Raw genomic sequence first — 13,722 nt, 5'->3', positions numbered from 1 at the left:
TTAACCACCACAAAGGGCACCCACTAAAGGCTGCACTTTGTATGTTATAAAAGCCCAGTGTTGAATAGCATGAAAATACTATGCTGGGCGTGGTGGCGCACTTGGGAGGCAGAGGCAGGCGATGTGTGAGATCAGGTCCAGCTTAGTCTACATAGCAGGTTCCAGGCCAGCTGGAACTACAAGAAGACCTTGTCTCAAAACAGTAACAACAACATTGAAATAAACAAAGAACAAAAATAACCAAAACCAACCAAACAAAAAACAGATAATAATTTTTAAAAAACAGCCACTGATAAAATAACAGATTTTAGGCTGGGTGGCTCAGTGGTTACAAACATTGGTTGTTCTTGCAGAAGCCCTGGATTCAGTTCCTAGCACCCACATGGTAGCTAACAATCATCTGTAACTCCAGTGTTCCAGGGGATCCACTGCACACACGGCCACTGCACACACGCAATGTACTTATATACACACAGGCAAAACACTTATATGCATAAAATTTTTAAAATTTTATGTGTTATGGTTGCTAGGATTTGAACCCAGGTCTTCTGTAAGAGTAGCCAGTATTCTTAGCCACTGAGCCATCTCTCCAGTCCCCGAGTATCACACTTTTTTGAGACAGCCTTTTTCTGTACCTCCACCTGGCCTGGAACTTACTACGTAGACCAGGTTGGCCTCAATCTTAGAGGCAACCTGTATGCAGGGACTGAAAGCATGGGCCACCAGACCCAGCAGAGTAGCACTTTTAAAATTTATAAATCCATTCTATAAACGGAAATCAAGAGCGCTCAGACAGAGTCTATTTTTGTGTGACGATGTCAAAGGTCAACTTGGGGTAACAAGACAAGGACCCTCATTGAACCTGGTACTCAGTTTAGGTTTTAATGTTGGTGCTGAGGATCCAAATTCAGGTCTTCATGCTTATGCAGCATGCACTTTACCCACTGAGCCATCTCTCTAACCCTAGAAACAACCACTTTTAATAATTATTTTATATTCTTAGGTAACAAATACAAACGTAAGGGACTGCTGATGTAGCCAATGATAAAGCATTACATAGTGTATTGTGAAGCAACCAAAATGCCCTAAGAAAATGTAATCTGATATTAAAAAAAAACATTACCTATTTATATGTATATGTGTGTATTTGTGTGAATGTATGCCCCATGTATACAGATGCCCACATAGGCCAGAAGAGGACATCAGATCTCTCTGACATGGATGCTGGGAACAAAGCTCAGGTCCTCTGAAGAGCAAAGACTCTTCAAAGCTAAACCATCTCTCCAGCCTCGGCATTTTTATGTTGTTTTTGCTGCTGCTTTGAGAAAGGGTCTCCCTGTAGCCCCAGCTGGACTGGCACTATGTAGACCAAGCTGGCCTTAAACTCAAAGAGATCTGCCTGCCTTTGCACACCACACCTAGCCTCCCAGCATTTTAAAAGTAAGGAAAAAACCCATAACTATTACTCATACCACCAGGTCACTGTAGTGACTTCCATACTCTGTCTCTCTAAATTTTCAATTAGAATGGGCTTCTAATGTTATTTTAAAATACCAAACCAGGCTGGGCATGGTGGCACATGCCTTTAGTCCCAGCACTCAGGAGGCAGAGGCAGGTGGATCTTTGCTCCAGGCATCCAGGAGAGGCACTCCCTGTGCCTTGGCCACAACTCAGTATTTCTACCAATTCGTTAGTTAAATCAATTTAAAAAAATCGTTTCTAGGTGGGAAAAAAAAAAAAAAAAAAAAAAAAAAAAAATCAAAGCAGCAGACTAGAAACAACAAAATCCAACGAGATGACAGCCATTTTAAAAGTGACTCTCCTAGAGACAAGTCTGAGAGAAAAATATCTGGAGCCTAAAGAATCAGCATGGGAGGAACAAAGGCTACTTGGGCCCTACCAAGTCCTAGACAGCAATGGAAACACATGTGTCCAAGAGGAGCTCTTCTGGTAAGACCAAATTTTTTTTTTTTTTTTTTTTTAAAGGCAGGGTCTCACTGTGAAGTCTTAGCTGGAACTTGTTCTATAAACCAGGCTGGTCTTGAACTCAGAGAGCCACCTGCCCTGTCTCTTTAAGTGTTGGGATTAAAGGTGTGTACCACCACACCCAGCCCAAGATGGAAAGCACTCCACGTTTTCACAGGGACTAATCATAATTGCTTTCAAGCAAAGGGCCACGGAGCACAAATTTAAAACATGCACGCCAAACCATCCCATCCTTGGCTTCAGACTTTTCAGCACCTGCACTTAAAATTTTTTAAAAAATTTATTTCTATGTGTTTGTTTTGCTTGAATGTATGTAAGTGCACCACGTGTGTGTGGTTAAGTACAAAGGGCAGAAGTGGGTTCCAACCTCCTGGAACTGGAGTTTCAAGTGGTTGGTAGCCTTCATGTGGTGCTAGAAACTGAATCTGGGTCCTCTGCAAGAGCAGCCAGTGTTCTTAATCACTGAGCCATCTAGGCAGCCCTGCACCTGCACGTCTAACAAGCTCTCCAGGTGCTTCTAATATGCAGCCAGGTTTCAGAACCAGAGACTAACATAATCCTCTAGCTTTCATAAGGTGAAGTTGAAACCCAAGAGAAAATGAATTACCTAACCAGCTAACCATCGTTTCCTTATTCAGGGTGCCTTATCCTTTTACCTAGTATTTACAGAAACCTTACCTCGCTAGCCCTTTTCTTTTATAAATTTATTTTTTATGTGTATGAGTGTTTACTTACATTACCCGTAAGTGTGCCTGTACATGCCACGCCTATGAAGAGGGTGTTGGATTCCCTGGAACTGGAGTTACGGATGGTTGCTAGTTGCCATGTGGGTGCTGGGAACTGAACCCAGAGTACTGCTCTTAACTGCTGAGCTATCTCTCCAGGGCTCGCCTTGTTTTTGACAAGCACCTTTGCTCACAGAACCAATGCTGGACACTATGAGGCATCACACATCGGCAATCTATTTTGCTTTTGGTTGTGGAGCTTGACCCTGAGGCTTCATGCATGCTAACCACATTTTATGCCACTGAACTACACCCTCAGTTCTAAAACGTCAGCATTTGGAACTGACTGACAAGGATACCTTTAAGGTTTTGCATTTCTATGAATGAATGAATGATTTAAACAACAAAAAAATTTTTTTTCCTTTTTAAATATTTTATTATTTTTATTTTATAAGTATGAGTGTACTGCCTGCATGTAGGTAAGTGCACCCATGTCGTGTAATGCCCGTGGAGGACAGAAGAGGCCGTGAGATCCCCTGGAACTGGAGTTATGGACAGTTGTTGGCTGTCATGCGGGTGCTGGGATTTGAACCCAGGTCTTCTGCAAGAACAACCAGTGTTCTTAACCGCTGAGCCATCTCTCCAGCCCCTCATTTTTCTTTCTTAATGCTATCATTTGGATTTTAAAAAGGGGTTTTTTAAGGTTTATTTACTTATTGGTCTTTTTGAGACAGGGTCTCTCTGTAGCCCCAGTTGCCCTGGAACTCACTGTGTAGACCTGGCTGGCCTTGAACTCACAGAGATCCGCCTGCCTCTGCCTCCCGAGTGCTGGGATTAAAGGCATGTGCCACCATGCCCAGCTAGGTTTATTTGTTTTTATTTTATTAGTGTACGAGTGTTTTGTGTGCATGTATGTAAGTGTAATATCCACAGAAGTCAGAAGAGGGTGCTGTATTACCCTGGAACTAGAGTCACACATGGTTGTTAGCCACCATGTGAGTGCTGGGAACTGAACCCAGGTCCTCTGCAATAGCAGCCAGTACTCTCAACCATTGAGCCATCTCTCCAGCCCCTATTGTTTGGATCTTGAGTATCATTCAAAGGCCTATACATTAAGACTTAGTCACTAGCCTGTGTTGCTATTTTGAGTTGGTAGAATTTTTAGGAGGTGGAGCTGTATGGAAAGAAGAGAGGTCACTGGGGTCTGTCCTCATAGGAATTTCTGGGACCTCAGGCCCTCCTCTTTGCTTTCTGGCTTCCATGCCATAAACAGGTGTCATATTTATCATCTCAAGACCTCTGCTCCCATGTGCTCCTGCAATAAAGATATACTGTACCAGCACAGGCCCAAAAGATTATGGGCTGAAGTCTCTGAAACCGTGAGCCAAATTATACTTTCCCCTTAACAAGTAGGTTTACTCACGACTTTTGCCACAGGAATGGCAAACCAACCAACAGTTATAAAAATCAGTCACATTTACTTAGTGTTAAGGATGGAATCTATAATGTCCCTATACCCTCCTGTTTTGAATGCTTGTTGCCCAGCAGGTGAGACTCGGGACAGGTTTTTGAAGGTTATACCCACTCCTGGTTCTGATACTGCTCTCTCTGCTTCCTGAATCTCTGCCCAGTGGGCACCTACTGCCTCACAATTCTGTCATGAATTCACTGTGATAGACTGAAATCTCTCTGAAACTGAGTCAAAATAAACCATTTTTTCCCTTTCAAGTATTTTTTGGATTTATGTGTGTTTCGCCTGCATGCATGTAAATGCACCCATGTCATGCAATGCCTGCCAAAGCCAGAAGAGGGCATCAGATTCCCTCAGACTGGAGTTAAGGACAGTTGTTAGCCAGGTGGGTGCTGGGAACTGAACCTCAGTCCTCTGCAAGAGCTGCCAGTACTTTTAACTAATGAGCTATCTCCCCAGGCTTCAACAGGTATTTTCTGTTTTGTTTGTAGCCCCAGCTAGCCTGGAACTTGCTATGAAGACCAGACTGGAGTGGCTTCAATCTCACAGAGATCCCCCTGCCTCTGTTGGGATTAAAGGCATGCACCACCATGCCTGACCCAATCAAGTATTTTCACCACAGCAATGCAAAGTAAAACTAAAATGATGAGTAGACTTGTGCTTAACACCTCATTAGGAAGTCTGAAGAGCTTTTTATCTTTATCCTCTTTTTCAAACTTCACTATATTTTTACCTATCTTTGAACCTTTTCCAACAGCAGGAATATGAAATTATATAGTGAGAATATTTTTGAATAGCTGAAATCAGTCATTACCACTTCATAAGTCATGGCTTGCTAGAGCTCTAAAACTTAATAGCTAATAGTTGGGCATGGTGGTATACCCCTTTAATCCCAGCACTTGGGAGGTAGAAGCAGGCAGATCTCTGTGGGGTCCAGGCCAGCTGGATTTACAGGGATGCCTCAAAACAAACAAACAAAAAAACCCAACAACAACTTAATAGCTAATATTCACAACTAAATATAAATGATTATAAATGGAGCCAAGCAAAAACCCCAAAATGAAGACGTCAGAGACAAATTCACAGGATTGTTTGTTATACATAAGAGAAAAGCAAACTCACTATCTTAAAAGTAAACAACACCAGTATATTTTTATAAACTTTTACCATTATCTTGAACAGTAGAACTCAGGAATCTTGTAATCCAGGGCTTCTGAACCTTGCACTATTGACATTTGTACTGGATAATTCTTGTTGTGTAGAGTTGCTCTGTGCATTGTAGGATACTCTGTAGCCCTTGGCATCTACCTATTAGATGCCAACAGCATCCCTCCCCCTCCAATTAAAATATTATTAACAAATGGCAGGGCAGAGCGGTGAGTCAAAATACATGAAAATTCTCCCAACCACCTGTTGAGAATAGCTACTGTAATGAAATAAAAACAGTTCTGGGGCTGGAGAGATGGCTTAGCAGCTAAGAGAGCTTGCAGCTCTTCCAGAGGACCAGAGTTCAGTTCCCAGCACCCACAATGAGCGGCTCACAACCACTTCCAGGGGATCCGATGCCCTCTCTGGCCTCTGCAGGCACCTGCACACACATGACATACATTCATAATCTTTAAATGAATACAAGTAATTCTAGACTAGATTTCTGGACACACGAAACATACTGTATGCATGCCTCTAAAGGAGCTTTTAGAAGGAGAAAGAATAAACAGTTAAGACAAAAAAGTAGAAATACATGTATCCATAATAACAGAAGAAAGCAAAGTACAAATATATTGAAGATAAAAGGCAGATACATACAAAACCAATGCCAATTATAAAAAATTAAGTATCCAGAGCTGGAGAGATGGCACAGCGGTTAAGAGCACTAGTTCCTTGCAGAGGACCTGGCTTTGAGTCCCAGCACCCACATAGTGGCTAACAACCATCTGTAACTCCAGTTCGAGGGGATCCAATGCTGTCTTCTGACTTCCTTGGGCACTGCATGACACAGATGCACTCACACACATGCAGGCAATACACGCATACACATAAAAATTATAAATAAAAAAAAGAAATTCAAGAGTCCAAATTATTTTACAAGGGTAATTAATTCTGCTTAATATACTATTATTTAGAGTAGGTTAATGGCTTAAATACTGCATTGATTATTATAAAAGATTGCTTTTTAAAGAGGTATGGTGGTACATGCCTATAGCCTCAGTATGTGGGAGGACAAGACAGGATGGTAACTAAGGTGCAGGAGTTTAGGGCCAACCTGAGCAACATGTAAGACACCTCAAAAACAAAAGGCTGGAGAGACGGCTCAGAGATTAAGAGCACTGACTGCTCTTGCAGAGGACCTGGCTCTGATTCCCAGCACCCACACGATGGCTAAAAATTGTCCTTAAGTTCAGTTCCAGGGGAATTCAACGGCCTCTTCTGACCTCTGCAGGCATTGCAGGACACGGGGGCACTTACACACAAGCAGGCAATACACGCATACACATAGAAAATAAAGTATTTTTTATTATTATTATTATTATTATTTTTTGGTCTTTTTGAAATAAGAGTCTCCCTGTAGCCCCAGCTGGCCTGGAATCCACTATGTAGACCAGGCTGGCCTTGAACTCACAGAGATCCAACTGCCTCTGCCTCCCAAGTGCTGGGACTACAGGGGTACGCCACCACGCCTGGCCATCAGGTTTTTTATTCTATGTTAACTCTTATATCACACATCATACACCACACAGAAAATACATCTATGTATCTATATGCATATATGGGATTTAAAGAATGACTGCAACTTAAAGAGGCTGCAGCAGACTTCAAAAGGTGGCAGAAGTGGGCTGATAAAGTCTGTGTTGATAAGATAATGATGTAGACCAGCCAGGAAGGAGCTTCTGCTGGAACTGAGATGCTGGAGTCAGGATTTGAGAGTGGAGTTATTTTGATATATCACAGTGAAAGATTTATCGTCCTCTTTTTTTTTTTTTTTTAGGAAAAAAAAAAAAAAAAAAAAAAAAAAAAAAAAAAAAGAAAAAGAAATAGTCCTAAAAATAAGAAAACTTAGGAACAAGAACTGAATTTCTTCTGTTATGGTTTCTTTTCCTTTAGCTATAAATTCAAACACATGTGAGCAGTAATGTATCTGTGTGTGCTCATGCATGCAGAGGCCAGTGGAGACCAGAAGAGGGCATCTGATCCCCTAGACCTGGAACTATGGTTCTGAGCCATCTGACATGGGTGCTGGGAACCAAACTCTGGTCCTCTGAATGAGCAGTAAGTGCTCTTAACTGTGGTGCCATCTCTCCAGCTCCTCCCCTGTGTGTTTAAGTCTCTTATGTTTATTCTTACTGTGTCTCCAGGTATCCTCTTTGCTTTGCATGAGACCTCCAACTACAACAGTCCATTAAAAATCTCCTTTGTTTCTAACCTGCATTGTTACTCAGTAACAAACACCGGCACTCAACTCTGTATTAATGAGTCATATATGGACCTTGCTACTTGAAGGCCAAATCCAACCTGTCACATTATTTAACATTCCTCAAAAACATTAGCACAGTTCCCAGCAGGTAAGCACTCAATACATCTTTTCTGTACATCTTCCATTAAATGATGTACACATGAAACGGCTGTAATTACAATCACAAGTCAAAAAATAATCATGACTTTGAGAGACAAACTCTCCAGAGATGATTTTCCATCTATTACTAGTTTTAAGAAGTCAGCCGGGCATGGTGGCACATGCCTTTAATCCCAGCACTCTGAAGGCAGAGGCAGGCGGATCTCTGTGAGTTCAAGGCCAGCCTGGTCTACATAGTGAATTCCAGGTCAACTGGGGCTACAGGGAGACCCTGTCTCAAAAAAAACACAACAAAACAAAACAAAATGCCAAACTACTTTTCCATCAAAAGTGGCCAAACAAAAGTATTTCACTGGTACAACAAGGAAACATATCACAAAAATCAGTATGTTGAATTTTTTAATGTCTACACCTTTCTGGCAATACTTCACTCATCTGGAACTGTGCAACCCAGCAGAACAGTCAAAAGACACTGGGCAGGGGCAAGATCCCAAAGAAACCACAAAAATGTTTCCAAGGCTAGAAGGAAACAGAATAACTGCTAATGGCCATCAGTCTCTTTTGGGGGCAACAAGAATGTTCTAAAATTGACTGTGGTGATGGTTGCACAATAAAAATCAAATTATACAACTTATATAGGCCAAGTTGTATGCGCTGTGAGTCATGCCACTAATGCTGTTTTAAAGAGGAATGTCACAATGAAACTTTTATACAATCACTGGATACAGCTTAAAAAATAAAGTTAAGGAGCTGAAATGTAGCTCTGTAGAACATATCCTTAGCACACCTAAGGTCCTGGCGATCCCGAGCACCAGAAAATAAAAAGTGAATGCAGTAATTTGTTCATACCCCCCGCCTTTTCTTTCCCCCATTCTTTCTTTTTTATTTTTGAGACAGTTTCCCTGGCTAGCCCATGTTGGCTTCATTAGTCCCAGCTAGCCACGAACTCCTCTTGCTCTTCCTGCCTCTGCAACCCAAGTGCTGGGATTATAAATAAGCCTGTAACTCCATGCCTAGATTCATCCTATTTTCTGTTAACGAGCTGGCCATGCATGGTTCCTGTCTGTAATCTCAAACCTGAGTCTGGAGTCTGAGGCAGGAGGAATGCTGTGAGCTCAAGGCTAGCCTGTACTACAGAATTCGAGACTTGGTCACACACACACACAAAAAAAAAGACAACTAAACAAAACCCAAACAAACAGACCTGGAGAACTCAGTTGGACAAGAACAATGGTAGAACACTCTAAAATTATTGTGGTCAGTGTAAGAGGATGCTGAATGCTACACTTCAGGAATCCCCCTCGGAAATCAATGCCTAACAGCATAGCACAAATGTGCAATGCAATCTCACTAAGCAAGAGCAGTCTCAAAAACAAAGGCAAAACAAATTGTGGCCCTAAATGTGCAATTCTGTAAACATACTAAAATTATTTAATGATATACTTAAAAAATTAAGAGCAAGAAAATACACAGCTTTTGGGAAGACTTCCACCCATCAGGCTTATTTGAAAAAGAAAACACGAGAGGTTTAAAAGTGATCAAACTTTAAGGAGCAAAGTGCGAAATCGCTAGGATTTCCCAGAATGGCTCATTCCCACTCCTTCCAAAGAACAGATTTCATTATGCAACTGAACTGTGTGCTGTACGTGCCTTTCCTGCCTACTGCTTTCCTCTTCACATGGAATAGAACAGTACTCACGGTCACAATAATCCGACTCAAGCAGTATTTTAAAGCAAATAAACTGTCCCTTTGTCACCTATAAAATCTCTCAACATGAACACAATTTAGAACAGTCCAGATTTACATGTTCAAATTAATTTCAAATATTCAGAGTCCCAAAACCTTTATGGACTCAACTGGGAGGTGGAGAAAACTAAAATCTAATAGAATCAGCACTGAGCAAATTATGCCTGTTAGCTTAAAGCAAATTAACTGCTCTGTAGTCCTTCACCACTAACAGCATGCTGCTCAGCACAGCTGAGCACTGAGAATCTCACATGCAGAAATGTCATTTGGAACTCAAATAGAACAAGCATCACACCTGAAAGCAATACTTGGGGCTGGAGAGATGCTCAGCAGTTAAGAGCACTTGCTGCTCTTGCAGAAGACTGGGGTTTGGTTCCCAGCACCAACATGTTGGCTCAACATCACCTGTAACTCCAGTTTCAGGGGATCTAATGTCCCCATATGGCCTCTGCTGGCACCAGATATGCACATGGAACATATACATATATGTAGACAAACATTCATACACAAAATAAACTTTTTTTTTTTTTGGTCTTGAGACAGGGTCTCTCTGGAACTCACAGAAATCCACCTGCTTCTGCCTCCCAAGTGCTGGGATTAAAAGCATGAGCCACCACACCCAGCTAAATAAACACATCTTTAAAAATATGAAACAGGGAGCTGGAGAGTGGCTCCAGTGGTTAAGAGTATTGGCTGCTCTTATAGAGCACCTGGGTTCAAATCCCAGCACCCACATGGCAGCAAACCACCATCTGCCAACTCCAGTTCCAGGGAGATCTGATGCCTTCTTCTGACCTCTGCAGGCACAGCATGACATACATGCAAGCACTATACTCACACACATAAAATAATAAAATAAAGAGGTCAACTTCCTATCAAAACTAAGCTCTGAAAAGCAGCCCAGGAGTTCCACATCTCTAAAGAGACTTTTAAGAAGCCATCTACTTAAAGCTGAATCCAATACTATTTCTGTTTCCCAAAGGTTGTAATGTATGGCAAGCTCAGGAACAGGGCCTCTTCTGCTCCAGCTTTCACTCTTCATTTTCTCCATTTCCTCAGATGCAAGAACTGATAAACAGAATATGGCATATATGTCTTTGTAAAATACATACACATCCTGCAGGGCACACAGAATATTCTTTCACTCTTGCATCACAGCATCCTGTTTCTTCTAATTAGGACATGCTCCCCTCCCCCCAGCTCCGAGCCATTCTAGAAATTAATCATTTGTCAGATTCTTTAGGAAGCTTTGCTAATTAGGTGGGAAAGGACACAAACGGAGTCAGGCCAAGATGAGGGATGGACGACTAGAGACGTGCACCAAGGCTATGGAAGTGTTGGTTCAATTATAATTCCGTAAGCCATATATATATGGAACTATAATTTTTGGACATAAACAAAAATGTTTTCTTAAAGAAACATAAGAGATCTGTCAGTGAAAATGTAAAATAAGCTGGGCATGGTAGCCCAAGCCTTTAATCCCAGCACTCCAAGGCAGAGGCAAGTTGAGTTCAAAGCCAGCCTGGTCTACATAGTAAGTTCCAGGCCAGCTGGGGCTACAGAGAGACCCTGTCTCAAAAAGACCAAAAACAAAAACCAACACACACTAAAACTCTTGCTCTTCCAAGATCACCAAAGATCTATTGCTAATGCTCAACAGATGGTTTAATACTCGCTTCTTCCCTCTTTTCTCATGTCTGTTCTCCCATCACCCTCCTCCCAATGCAGGCGTATCCCCAAGGTATCCTTGGCCCTCTCTTCTGAGCTATCTAGCCTACTCTTAAATATATTTTAATACTCTGATTTCCAAGTCTCTCTTTGATATCACTTTCCTAAGACTCATAAGCCCAACTACTCCATTCATACCCAAACCAAACTCATCACCTGCCCTTCATCCCTCTCTTGCTTTCCCTCTCTCTTATTTATATTTCCTACCTCACTGACCAGACACCCATGTTTTGCCCACTGTCAAAATTTCTCTCTAGCCAGCATCACAGCCGATGCCTTTAATCCTCACACTTGGGAAGCAGATGCAGGCAGATCTCTGTGAGCTGTGAGACTGAGGCCAGCCTGTCTTCATAGTGAGTTCCTTCCTAATTGGGGCTATCTCAAAACAAAAACAAGCAAACAAACAAAAAAATCTCTAAACCAAGTTTTTTGTTTACAATATTTATTATTTTAATTTAATGTGTATGAGTGTCTTGTCTGTGTGTAAGTGCACCCATGCTGTGGAAAGCCAGCTGGCACCAGAGTTACAGAAGAGGCCGTCAGATCCCCTGGAATTGGAGTTACAATGGTTGTTAGCTGCCATGTGAATGCTGGGAATTGAACCCAGGTCCTCTGGAAGAATAGCCAGTGCTCTTAACCACTGAGCCATTTCTCCACGCCCATTTTCTTTATACACTTTAAAAAAAAAATGCCATGAGGCTTAAGGTTTAAAGGAAGACATTTTAAACTTAAAAAAAAAAAAATGTGTATGTGTGCATTGCCTGCAAGTAGGTAGGTGGAACTGTCGTGCCATGCCCATGGAGGTCAGAAGAGGGCGTCCGATGGCGTTACAGACAGTTAGCCCCCATGTGGGTGCAGGGAATCAAACTTGGGTCCTCTGCAAGAGCAGTCAGCGGTCTTAAGCACTGAGCAATCTCTCCAGACCCTCCCTTTTTTATTTTACACTTTTTGGGGGGGGGGGAAGGGGGAGTCTTTTTGAGACAGGGTCTCACTATGTAGACCAGGCTGGCCTTAAACTCAGAGATCCGCCTGCGCCTGCCTCTGCCTCTGCCTCCCGAGTGCTGGGATGAAAGGCGTGCACCATCACGCTCGGCTTATTTTACCCTTTTTATACCTTGGACTCTGTAGTAGGCATAATTTTGGTCCCTAATAAGCTCGTTTTCTGGTGTCATGCCTGTGAATCTGCTAAGTCTGATGTCAAAAAACTCTGTAACACTAACAACAATGGGGGGCGGGGAGACTGTCCTGGATTATCCAGGCAGACCCAAAGTAATGACACGAGCTCTTAAAAGCCAAGAATTTCCTCTGGCTATGGACAAATAATATAGCAAAAAGGGAAGCCAGAGACTTTGAAGGACAGGGCAGATTATGAGTCACTGTTAGTGTGGAAGATGGAGGGGATTACACATTAAGTAATGAGGAGCCTGCCTTTACAACTGGAATATTTTAGTGCTCCAGGTAGACAAAAGGAGAATTCCTGCTGGGACGCCCCCCCGCCCCCACAGAGTCAGATTTCAACGGTTAGGCCTCCGCCCTCCGTGGACTTTAAGGCTGCTGTTCCCCACGCACTCCTATTGAAAAAAAAAAATTCGTCCTCATTTATCAAGTTTGCAAAACCAGCACAATCTGCTCTGAACCAAATACTTTGCGGAGAGAAAATATCTTCCTCACAAACTCATTAGGAAAGTCAGGCAGGTGGAAAACCAACCCAGGGTGGAAAACTCAAAACTTTAAAATGTGACCACGTGCCAAGTTTCCAGCAGACAATTCTTAAGGGGAAAGAAACCCTGTCTGGAAAAAAGAGCCAGGGAAGCTCAGGGAAAGGAGCGCTGGGATCATCCCTCTCTTCAGCAGCATCTCAGCAGCATCCCCCCAGCAGCAGCATCCATTCATCCCGCATCCTCCCGGCGCCCCCTGCGCGCCCCTCCCAGCAGTCTGGGAGGAGACTGCGCCACCGCGGAGGACGGTGCCTGCAGCCGGGAACCCTACCTCTCAGCAATGTAGAGGGTGCCAGTACCGAGCCCCTTCCCGTTCAGCACAGCCTCGGTGTCCGGCTGATGCTGACGGAGCCCTTCGGCCGGCCCGGGCGGAGAGAAACTTTTGAGGAAGCTCATTGCAGGAGAAAGCATCGACAGACAGGACGACTGGAGTTAAACACCGTAATCTCAGGTTGCTACTGGCCCGCCCCGGAAGCAGTAACAATCACCCGGAAGGACAACCTCCTCCGCACGAGATTCTGCGTGCCACCAACCATAGAGATGAGACGTTCTAGGAAATCCGGAGGTCTGGGCGGGGGGGGGTGGGGGTGGGACAAGCTGGCTTTGTCACGTGATCCCCCTCGCACCACTCCCGGCTTTCTCTGATGCTCAAGGCTGGGGTTAACTGAGTGTTGGCTGGTTCTACCTCAAGGTCATCACAGCAACCCTGTGAGGCAGGAAGTGTGAGGAATTCGATGCCTTTTTCTACAAAAGAGGGAACGGGCTTGAGACACAGA

At 43.1% G+C, this 13,722-nt stretch overlaps 1 protein-coding gene across 1 annotated transcript in view; it reads right to left on the bottom strand.

The window, feature by feature from the left end:
* Clns1a (chloride nucleotide-sensitive channel 1A) overlaps positions 1 to 13,430 on the bottom strand; it is a 29,815-nt gene extending 16,385 nt beyond the window's left edge. Inside the window, exons 1-2 of the mRNA XM_029568866.1 lie at positions 13,218 to 13,430; positions 12,343 to 12,473 (exon numbers count right to left, since the gene is read on the bottom strand). Of these exons, the coding sequence (XP_029424726.1) occupies positions 12,343 to 12,473; positions 13,218 to 13,357 (271 nt within the window). The 5' untranslated portion in view covers positions 13,358 to 13,430. The remainder of the gene's footprint in view (positions 1 to 12,342; positions 12,474 to 13,217) is intronic.
* Between the last annotated feature and the right edge of the window lie 292 nt (positions 13,431 to 13,722).

Source organism: Nannospalax galili, unplaced genomic scaffold, assembly GCF_000622305.1.
Source record: "Nannospalax galili isolate Female #2095 unplaced genomic scaffold, S.galili_v1.0 scaffold278, whole genome shotgun sequence".
NCBI classification, from domain to species: Eukaryota; Metazoa; Chordata; class Mammalia; order Rodentia; family Spalacidae; genus Nannospalax; species Nannospalax galili.
Note: the sequence above shows the minus strand (reverse complement) of the source record. Positions and strands in the feature narration are given on the sequence as shown.